The sequence below is a fragment of the Lampetra planeri genome, chromosome 25, assembly GCF_965212315.1.
Source record: "Lampetra planeri chromosome 25, kcLamPlan1.2.h2, whole genome shotgun sequence".
NCBI classification, from domain to species: Eukaryota; Metazoa; Chordata; class Hyperoartia; order Petromyzontiformes; family Petromyzontidae; genus Lampetra; species Lampetra planeri.
The window spans coordinates 3160033-3172174 of NC_136131.1; the positions used below are offsets into that span (position 1 = coordinate 3160033).

At 43.4% G+C, this 12142-nt stretch overlaps 1 protein-coding gene across 1 annotated transcript in view; it reads right to left on the reverse strand.

The window, feature by feature from the left end:
- Nucleotides 1–12142, reverse strand: part of PPP5C (protein phosphatase 5 catalytic subunit) — a 33983-nt gene that overhangs the window by 21032 nt on the left and 809 nt on the right. The window contains exon 2 of the mRNA XM_078605943.1: nt 1696–1937. Coding sequence (XP_078462069.1) covers nt 1696–1937 — 242 coding nt within the window. The remainder of the gene's footprint in view (nt 1–1695; nt 1938–12142) is intronic.

Here is a 12142-nt window from a genome sequence, read left to right on the forward strand (position 1 = left end):
TATACTTATCCAATTGTGTTTTTTTGTTCTATGTACACAAGTACAGCAAATGGCACACTTTCCTGTACACGTTTGGAATACAGTCGAAAACATGCAGGTGGCATGCAAAGTTGCGTCACTCCTAATGCTGAAGGCTTAACAAAAAAAAGCCTTTGCTCTGCCCCGAGGTCCAACACCATAAAAGTGTAGCGTAGCTCTCAGAGACACTGTCTTGTTCATTTATATGTGAAATGAGTCCAACTCAGTCGCAGACATTGTCTTGGGAGCAACACATTTTATTTAACTCTTAGCACAACATACTCCAGGCTATTAACACAACATACTCTCGGGTGGTGACCACCCGCTAACCACGCTACGGCGAAACTAGACGCGGTTCCACTATCCTGGTCCGGACCACAAGCTGGGTCCTGGACCGCGTGGCTGGAGTCTTCTTTAAGCTTGACGTGGATCTCCTGCCTCTCCAACAGAAAGAACCCCGAGCCCCTCTCAGGGCCCCCCTTATATCGGGCCGGGAAGCCCCCACTAGGGCTGGTACTACACCCCGTGTCCGGGGTGTACACACAACAGTATACATCCTGCCGTGGCCTTGCAAGCCCGGCACCACACAGTGGCATTTTCCCAGTCACTACATGTGTATATTTATTATGAATAAAATCCGCCAACTCACTGATAACTTAACGAGCAACCGCGTGTGACTATATACACTTGAGTAACTTAGGTAACTCTATTCTGAGACAACATAACTCTAGCCTTCCAAGACTACAAGTTGCCCACTCCAGGATGATGAACACGACCCGCTCCAAGATGACGACGGCGACGGCAGTTCCCCCACAACAGCAGCCCAGAGCCCCGGTTCACGCCGGCTTTTATCCCCTCATGACCCGGGCACGCCCCTATTCCCAAACCCTCTCTCACCACACCTGGCCCTGTCTGTCTCTGCCCTTATTACAATTTACAACCGTTAGGTCCCGTGCTTCCCCTCACTCAACACTGTCAACGCTTGTCGCATCAATCATTATTAGCGACCACTTAGGTCCCACATTACCCTAACGTGATCCTGTCTGTTCCCATTACGTTAATTAGTAACCATGGCCACGGGAAGCCGTACTGTCCCTACATCACCCTGTACTGTCCTTACAAAAGTCATGTGAATAAATGCAAAATGCAGTCCTGCAATTGCTTGCTCACATCACTGTTGGCAGAAGGGCTTCCACTGCTAGGCATCTCTGTCCACTCTTCCATGCTGGCCTGACATGTTTGAAGAGGTGGAAGTACCCGCACTTTACCCCACCACATGCACTCTGCTGATCGACAAACTGCAGTGCACCCACTTATACTGCTGGGTGGACTGAGGTGGGGGGTGAATGTGCCCCGTTTTTTGAGGTTGAGGTTCATGGAGGACCAGGCCTATCCCAATCCCTCTTGATCAATCCCTCGTTTTCCTGGATAAAAACTACACCACCATTTACAAAAGTCCTAATTCGTAATTTTAAATTATTGTCATGCAACGTACAATTGAATAGTTGCTGTAAAGGGCCTTGCTAAAAGGCGCTATATAAATCTCATTACGATAAGATAAGCTGGGTCCATTAGATCAAGGCCGGAGAGCACTTTTAGTTTTCCGAAACCTCAACATAGGATGCCAACCTCGGTCTCACAGGCCCCCCACCCAGCACGGGCCCCCCACCCTCTCACCGTCTCGTAGTCCTTGAGGGCCTCCTTGAACTTGCCCAGTGCCATTTTGGCGGTGGCGCGCCGGTAGTAGCCCTTGATGTACGCCTTGTCAAGCTCGAGAGCGCGCGTCGCGTCCGCGAGCGCATAGCCGTAGCACTCGGTGCGCAGGTACGACAGGCTGCGATTGCCATAGTAGATGGCGTTGTCGGCGCACAGTGCGATGGCGTCCGTGTAAAACTTGATGGCGTTGTCGTAGTCCTTCACTGCAAGGGGTATTGGGAAGAGAGGGCACAAGGGATGATAATTTTCCACATTATTGTATGGACTCTCAATAATCCACACTTAAGTTGACTGCACTTGAAATCAACTAAAGCATTTTAGGAAATCCCACATTTTAAGAAGGAACAATACGTCTTTACCAAGTTACGTGGGTCTTTACAGTTGCGCTGTATTGCTCTTCGACGCAGCATGACCCGAAACACATCGGTGATCCTTTATGTTTGTTCATTCTACGATGGAAAGGTGGTACACAAAGGGTGGACAAAAGCTAAACATCCCAAGAATGCTGCCATGCATCAGCTGGCCAGTCTCGTGGTCAGCATACTGTCGTGGAATTATCTGTCCAATTCCTGCCACTTTCATGTAATTTTGCTACAAAGTTCACGTATTTCTTTATAAAAATTATTTTAAAAAGGTCAGCGTATACCATCTTTGGGTGTCTTCAAGCTTGAACAAATCTGGGTAACGGTCATCCCATTTAGTGGCCCTTTACCAGTGGTGAAAATGCCGATCTCATCGCAGGATACAGTCTCTCACGAATAAAACCAATGTTGACTTCCCATAAAGCAGTAATCATTGTATTGTCCATGGAGGAGCAAGATAGCGCCCGATACAAATTTGAACCCGCCATATTGCGATTGTCGATTTGATCGTCGACCATAACACTAATCCAAACTAAAATAATAAAACTTAACCGCCTTGGGCTGTCACACGAGTAATTTAAGAGCATTAATTATGCATTTAATAAAATAAAAGCAGCTAGTTAACAGGACAGTTCATTAAGTGTACTTACACTTTTCATATTTACTAGCTTGTTTGCCCGTCCTCGGACGGAAGCTGAAATATTAAAGATGTACATTTACCTTCTTCTTAGGTTTTTTCGGTAAAGTCACGTAGAAAGTAAAATAAAATAAAAACAAAAATCTGGCTGTGACGGTCCCACCTGATGACGGAGACTTGTGTTGCCTCCGAAACGTCGTGATTTTTGTTATTATTTTATTTTACTTTCTACGTGACTTTACCGAAAAAACCTAAGAAGATGATTCCTTGCAGTCACGAAAGCTTCAAATCTAGAATGTACATTTACGTTTTCTCGTGTGATTGTATTTGTTTTAGGAAATGTTGCACAAAGATATTTTTCTTAACTTATTAAATGAAATTAAGGACTTTGGAATATTTCTTGGTATACAATATTTTGTGTGAATCTCTTATCACTGGTCAAAAGGTTTCCCTACAGTTGACTATCCTTGATGAACACTTTCATCCGCTGAGGATTTTTAGATCTAGACAGAGCCACGTACAACTGTTCATGGGAAAATACGGGTTCATTGAGATAAATACCCAAATTTTCAAAAGTCTGACCCTGGGAATTATTGATCGTCATCGCATACGCAGGAATTATCAGAATTTGTCGTCGTTTCAGTTCGAAAGGAAGAGTGACATCACTTTGAGCTAGGTCGAGTCTCCCGATGAAGACAATTTCGCCTCGGTTGCATTCCGATACAATATCTGTGGTGATCAAGTTATTTTGTCATGATTTGACGATCAAACGCGTTCCATTGCAAAGACCGCTCTTCGGTTCAGATTTCGCAGCAGCATGATGATAATGCCTGTCTTCAGTGCCAATGTGTGTGGCGGCATTCCTGAAGGCGTTTCATCATGAAGAAATTCTGGAGGGTAATTTAATGCGTCCGCAGAATCTTCCGACACGATCGAGTCAGACCTGTAATAAATTCAGAGATATCCACACAGCTGTGTGATGATGTTTCTGTTCATTTCGAGAATGTCCTTGTTGGTAGGTGCCAGAATCGCTCTTTTCGCAAGCTCTTCGGCAGGCATGTGTTGCAAGTTCTGACCTAAACTGCGGTGACCAGATCATCAACCGTTATCATTTTAGGTGGAATTTCAATGGAACCTAACGGCACACCAGATATCTCCGGCAAACTTCCCAATCCAAATTTCAGCAGCCAATTGTTATGTTCATTTTCACCATCACTCTGAAGGTTTGCCGTGAGAGTCAATTTGGTAAACTGCTGCCATAATACGCTGGATTTGATGCAGCACTCGATAACATCAACATGGGTGTCTTTTGCTACAACCAGCAAAGTCTGTCCTGAAATCGCCACCGATTACGATGACTTTTCCACCAAACGGCCATTGAATCTGCAGGATGTCGCGCAACAGCTGATCGACACATCGAAGGCCATGCTTTGTCAGCATCGTAATTTCATCAATGATGATGAGCGAAGCTTGTCGTAGCGTTTTGCCTTCTGGCGAATTCAGTCTCATCGACGCAAACGATGTGTCGAGGAGGGGAACTGGAAGCTTGAATCCGCTGTGCGCAGTTCGTCCGCCTTTCAGTAAAGTCGCTGCGATTCCAGTGGTCGCAAAAGGAAGAATGATTTGACCTTTTCCACGAACAAATGAGACCAGCGTGGAGTACAGAAAAGCCTTTCCAGAGCTGCCAGGACCATCTAAGTAGAAGTCTGTTCTGGACATGCTCATCGTCAACAGCTCTCATAATTGCTGTGAAATCTTCCAACTGTTGCCCATTAAGGGAGCAAATTCTCGTTTCAGCTTCTTGTTCTTCTTGAACTGCGTCGTATAGCTGAGCTTCGATTGGATGTCCTATCAGTTGCAGAATACCAATTGATGCGCAAGACAATCCATGTTGTTTGAGAATCGAGTTGATGTCGTGCAGAGCCATGTTCAATGCAACATTTCCGTTATGACGCCGTAGATAATCCAGCGACATGTCAAGTGAATGCTTGTTCCACAACAGGCGAGCGTTTGTTGGCATACAGAAGCAGCAAATGTATGCAAATGTCTGTCGCATTTGATATGTCGCGGACTCCGACATGCATCAATCCCATTCTTCGTCTGAATCCAGAAAATGACGATGAAAGGCAGCTTCCTTGAAGGTGTTGTAAACGACGCCATCGACGGTTTTGAGGAATTTAAAACTGGTAACGCTTTTGACGTGCAGCAGGAGCATCCTCAGATAGAATCGCTCCTCATCTTTGATTCCAACAGTGTACAATCTCGCAACGATCTTAGTGCCTCCTCTTTGTCGCTACTTCCAGTTGTTGTTGACATACACATAATTGTATGGAATGTCGTTGTAGAGAAAATCTTGGGCGTTTGGATCAATCACGTTGAGCTGAAACAAAGATTCGAGCTTCGTGCAACCAGTTCATGCGGCTTCCAACGCCTCTTCTTCTCGACCTTCTTGAAACAACGCATTGCTGATTTGGCAAATGCACGGGCAATCTCATCACGGAACGCGAACGGCCATGCATTGGCGACTCAAGCAAACGCCACATAGCTTCTGGTGCACTCACGTACCTTGTGTTGATGAAATTTGACAACTTGTCGTGTAGAAGTTGAGGATTCTTGCCGGCAGTGATCGTCATTTTGGCACAGTCGAATCCTTTGTAAATATTTATAAATATATTTCACAGCTCTAAGTGATGTACAGACTTCGACGTTGATGTGAGCATTATACCACAGCAGCAGATAGGGATTGTACGGCACCACATATCTGTTATCCATTGATGATCCACGAACATCACCTGAAATTCCTTGTCGCCGACAATACAGAGGATATCCGTTCACATTGTGTGCTGTCGTGGTAGCAAATTGCTTCGGGAATGCCTTTGAGCACTTACCATCTTGCATGCAAGGTGTTCGAGGATTCGCAGCTGCGCATGGGCCATGCATCATGCATCGTGACAATTTCGTGCAACCGCGGATTTTCAGTCGCAACGGGAATTTCAGCAGACACAACTTGATCGATGGGCTCAGAGCTTGTGAATTTATCGTCAACTCGCAATGTTATCAAGATATGTGCATGAGGCAGTCCGCGTTTCTGGAACTCGATGGTGGAGACGAAAGCCGTTGAGATTCCCAGAACACCATGTGCAGTGAGATCCTGCATCAACGATTTCAGTTTCAACTTGAAAACACGTGCCACTAAGTCTGGTCGATCAGATGCTTGTTCACCTTGCTGCAAATTGTTGGCAATTTCTTTCCAGCTTGGATTCGCAGTTAATGTGATGAAAAGATTAGGAGCGCCTAGCTTCGCGAAAATCGACATCGTGTCCGTGCTTTGCTCTTTCATGTTCCGGGGTGAACCTTCGCAAGATGAAGGCAGAATAACAGGAACTCCGGCTTGTCCCCCAGCGTTATGAGAGGCATTCTCCATGTGATCGGCAAGTCTTTCATGAAGCTCAACTCGTAATTTCTGCTGATATTGGCGAATGTAATTCAAATTATTCGCTTCAACCTGCAGGTACGAATCGACAATCCACTGTCATGTGAGCTTTCCAGCACTGATTCGTGGTTTGAATGTGCCTCTGATAGCCGTTTGCGCTGCAACATAATGTAATTTGGTGACATTCCCTCTCGTTGCGTTGACTTGAGCTCCAGCATAAGCCTCACGTTGCCAATTTAGTGGCCATCCAGTTTCACGAAACAAATACAACAGCGGATAGGACATTGCCTCCAAATTTGGTCTCAGAATGTTCAGATTAAACATAGGCTGTTGGGAGTTGTCTGGATTCTTCAGATACACGCAAATGTCACATTCAAAAGGCGGCTCACCATCGTTGTTCACAAACACCATAGCGATCTCGTTGGCAGTTGGTGCATTGTAGTTGACGCTGATCCTAATGACGATCTCGCCGAAACACCAAATTCACAACCGGCGTCGCCTCGCCTGCAGCATTTGCTTCCTGTGCAGCTCGATCTTCTACTTCAGCGAAGCATGGTGTATGTGTTGGCGAATCGATTGTGGATTCGAAAGTAGCGATCAATTTGATCCAGAAGCCGTGGATTGCACTGAGTGTTGGCAGGATGATTTGTTCAAATTTCTGTTGCTTGTGTGCTGTCGACAACGTAAAGTTGAGCGTATTGTCTTGCTTGACCATTAGTTGGTTCAAGATGGCTTTTCTTGTGCTAAATTTTGCCATGAACCTTGAACACGTAAGGACTGCCTCCATGGAAGTCAACAACCTTAGCTCCCATCGATGCAAATGACAATGCTCTGTTGTATGAACGAACATTTTCACGGGATGCTCAGGATTTGATCGAAGCTCACGGAGAAATTGAAGATATTGGACCATGTTTCCATTCGAGTCAATCGGCTTTTCCACTTTCACTTTGCCTTTCCGACAGCAACTTCTGAATTTTCCATCTGATGGCCGCTCCGCAGCAAATTTTCGTGAACCACAGAACTGGCAAACGACATTCCACACACTGCAGTTGTATTCAATCACTTCAGCTTCCACAAAGTGATTTGCCTCAGCACGAATAGCTTGACTACGATGTTCATGTCCTGCGAGACAATTATCAGTATTGCCCTCTTGCTCTCATCGATTTGCTTGAGAAAGAGCGTGAGCTGCACGTCAAGCTTGCGTCCAATCCGGACTTTCTTGTTCTCGTCGATTTGCTTTCCTTTCAGCATTCTCTCTCAGAAGTCTGTCCAAAATTTCTTGGCTCTGGTGAACTCTCCATCTCTGCTTTTTTTCTCTTTGCAAATTCTGTTTCTTAGCTGCAGTATCTTCGTCCTCCATGATAGTTGGCAACCCTGGACTGACGTATTTAGATATGACACTTTACATGTTCCAGCAGCTGGAACACTGCGAATAAGGTTGGCTCTCGCATTTTAGACACTTTATATGGGCAGTGAGATCGCCAGAGATGCCAATTTTTTTTTTTAAGAGCAAAAAGCATTAACATTGGTGATTTGTTTTAGCAGGGACTCTTCTGTATCTTGTGCAATTTTCAAAGGCAAACAATTTGTCACAAAATAATTTGAATAAACAATTCACTTCACTTTAACACTGCTTTCAACTCACCTGAAGCTTTGAACTGACAATTTTTTCTTCCCTGATGGCCGATTGATAGCGAAAAGTGAAGTAGACTGCCGATACTGTCAGAAGTCAGTTTTCAATTAAAAAAGACCAAAAAGAACCATTAAAGTTAATTCAATGGCAGTGAATCTTGCACAAAAGTAAGTCATCAAACACTTCACTGCATTTCACTGTAGCACTTTATTAATGGCAGTGATTCTTGCACAAAACTACATCATAAAATACCTCACTTCATGTCATGGTAGCACTGTATTTAACTCACCTTCAATTTGTTCAAATTCACTGCTCTGATACTTTTTTCTTCAGCTTTCGCTCGCTGGGGTTGAAATAAATTTGAATTCGATACAATATCTGGAAAATCACCAGGGAAATGTCTATTTTATCATAATTTAGAAGCATAAATTAGACTTAGCTGTTGTTTCAAGTGCTGAAAAAATAAAGATACCAAATCCACTTTGTTGCTGTGTGGAATTATTCATTTGATTCACTCCCAATAAAGAAACGTCAAATTTAAAGCGAATTTGTGTAACAAATGTTTTCTTTCCGCTCGACCTTCTTCTGCGCGAATGTAAAAATCCACCCGCTTATGATCATTAATGACGGGGTGGGGGGCCTCATGTGGAGTGACGTCACGTGCGGCACACACACATTCTTGGCCCGTTATATTAGTAATGCCATACAAATGGGTGAAATAAACTTAAAAATGGACAGTAAAAACAAAGGACATTGCAATTCCCACAGCTGAATACCATTTTTTTCATAAAATGTCTGCTGCTGGAAAAAAATATTCCTTTGCTCAACCAAGGGGGCATTCCCTTTGGGCCAATGAATGGAAACAGGCACTCAATATGGGAACCTATCCCTATGAATCGCCAATCACACATTCACAATTTCAATTGCCACCTAAATCTGGTGGGTGGTGACATCTCTCAGTCACCCGTGGAGTGACTCCCCGTGTGAAATTGTCACACAATGTTCCCACAACTTGGAGAATCGTTATACAGACATGCCGCCCCGCATATCCCCGAGACAGAAGGCTGACATGCTTCAAGAACCTGCTTTTGCAATACCGAATAAAAACAATTATAGCCTCTCCAACATGTATCAAGATTATACATTGAAACAGTGCATATCATTGCAATATATAGCGTACCTTTGTAAATCTACTGCCAAACGATGTAATGTAGGTTGTGGAGGTTATATGATCATCCTTTACTAAGCTGGTCAGTGTAGCTGTGCGAAGATGGGGAAAATATGTGGAAGCACACAAATACAGAACAATAGATTTTGTTGCACTGCCCTCTATAGTCTGAAGAGTAACAACACAACTCTGTGACTTGTTCATAATCATTAAGTGGGTGTCCACCATAGATTATAATCTATGGTGGACACCCACTCAAGCACTATCAAGGCTAGAGCTTGCTTATCTTTTGAGATCGGGTACATTTCGAGTAGTCATGTCATATATAATTATAAATAATATATTTAATGACATTGATCTAATAAATAATGTATATGTAGTCATACTGTATACATAGTTATATTATATAATTTTATATTATAATATACCTAATTATTTGATATTGTCATATCTCTATACATACTATTTTACGCAAATCTTTGATTGTAATTCCAGTTATCTGTGATGCAGCCTATCTGCAATTCATTCCGTTATTTCACCTTATCTTATTACCCACAAATATGGTACAACATAGCTTAAATGAAATGAATAACAAGGTTGTAATGTTTTATATATATATCGCTAGATTATCCCATGGATGCACAATTTCCATGCACTGTATAACAAAAGTTATCCCAACATAGGAAACTATCTGTAGAGCCAGTTGGTGATCCACACTATTCTCTCGAGGAACTAGGGTTTAACATCTGTCACCAGACCTGGCATAGTGTTAAAACACACAAACGTTTGGCCTAAACTGCTTGAGCAGGTGTTTTATTTATCATCACATACATATGGTAATAATCTCACATTAACCAAGATATTTTTTTAAAGGCCAGTGATAAAGCAGTAAAAAGTTTGGAGAGAAAATAATAACATATTTTACTTGCATTTAAATCAAACAGCCATAAAAGAAAACATCTCTTGAGGTTACAGCCATTCCGTGCAGCACACGGCAGCAGCAATTACTCAGTGACCACAGAGGGCTGTCATCACTGAAAGGGTTAAGGTGTGGAAACATGGCTCCCCCCCCCGAAGAAATGCTACACTACACCAATTTGGGCTTTGGAAATCTTCCAGAAGACTCCGTAGGACCTGAAAGGATATTAAAGATTTCTTAATTTACTCATCTTAACAGATGTGCCTGAATTTTGATAATCCTGCACCATGAGACTTGTTCCACGGTTTAAACATTGAGGTTTACAAATTTAATAAGTACAACGTGAAGACGGGGGAATTAATACTCGTTTAATATCATAAAGGTAAAATCCCGACCTTGCACAACATAGCAGAAAATGAGTAGAATTCTGCCAATATCATTACACTTGGCTGAAATCATCAATAGTTCACTTTGTATTGTGTTTATCAGTGCATTCCAAACGTTTGTTTCTAAGTGCGTTGACATGTTATGGAGGAGGCTCGTGAAGGACGCTGCTACTGGGCAGTTGGAGGTAGTCACCCTCCAGCAATAACGAAGGGCAGAGAAGCGACGCTCACAACAACGAGCGCAACGCTGGGTCGCTAAAACACAGCAAGTTGGCACAGTAGGGGGCACAGGTGGTGCATCGGCCAGTCATCTCAATCAGTTGACCCATGGCACCTGCTGGGTCAGCCCCGTGACCTCCTTACCGGCGGGCGTTCGACCCTTCACGTGGCCTTAACGTGCACGTAGCCTGGCACAAGCGCTGTGGTGACGTCAACGCCACTTTGTGGCGAATGGAGGTTGTTGTTAACATGTTTAACATTCCACACGTGTATCGAGGTTTCAGTTTCATTCATTTGGTATCGCCCTGTGAGCCATTGATTTAAAGTTTTCGTGACTGCAGGGATTCATATTCTTGGTTCTTTCGGTAAAGTCACGTAGAAGGGAAACAATAAAATAATAATAAAAATATATAAAACAAAAGAACCAAGAATAAGAAAACATCTTAAAAGTGACTGCGCGCAAACAATGAGGTAATGATCACCTCGGATGCGGTCTTGTTTTTTTTAACTTTTTTTTATCGTGCACGCTAAATATTGACACAATTATGAACTAATCAATATAATTTCACATATCCAAAACGGAGATAAACCTATATGGAAATCACAAACCATAGGAAAGTGCGATATTTACAATGAGAGATGAGCATCATGCCAAAAACAGGCAGTCGGTTCCAACATACATTAATAATACTGCTAAGCAAATGAGTTTCACAGCTGTCTACTCGGAGTAAATTCAAGACAGGGAATTGCTATAAGTTAGTAATGTGCCGCCAGTCTGTATAAACACTCAACACACGGTTATTTTCCTTCTTATGCTGCTCATTAATGCTGTAAAAGATTAGGCTTTCGTGCTGTGAACACACAAAATAAACGTGCTCATGTTTCGAACCTTATTGGTTACCCCCGTGCCCTGAGAAATCTCTACGCTTATCCGACAAAGTCCCATCACAAGAGAGAAACAACAATCAATACACGTTTTGTTGATGCCCATATTCAAACGTCTGTAAGCCGTATGGACCTGAAAACTAAATTTCCCTGTTCAAGAATGTGGTAAACCGTATGGGTTGATAGCTATTCCATTACGACGCGTAGACTGTTCTAGAATCAGACGCAAGTCAGTTACGACACCACGGGGAGGGGGGGGTTAATCTTATCTTATAGAGCTTCTTACATCCAAGGCGCTTTACAAGAATTATAAATGGTACTGTACAATGAGGTTAGCTCAAAGTGAAATGCTGGCATGTGATAGAAGGAGATGGGTATGGAAGGTTAGCGAGGAACGGGGGGGGGGTACACCAAAGGAATGAATGTAGTGGAGGGGACTCATGAGTTGCCTTGTGCGAGAATATTATTTCGTGACTGTACCGAAAGACCCAAATAATCTTAATTCCTGCAGTCACGAAAGCTTTAAGTCAAGCTTGTGTGAGAATGTCCTTTGATTCCGATTCAGCCCGCATAGATTCTGATTCGGCCTGGATTCGTATTGAATAAAAGTGGAAGCGCATCGGTAAATAGGCGGCTAAACGGAGCTGACGTTGATGCCAAGTGGTCTTTATACAACCTCAACTCGGCCATCCGCTTAGTCATGGGGAGATGGGGCCGCATGTTGGCGGCCCTTCACGACAGCGCCACGCTATTATTTTAGCAGAGC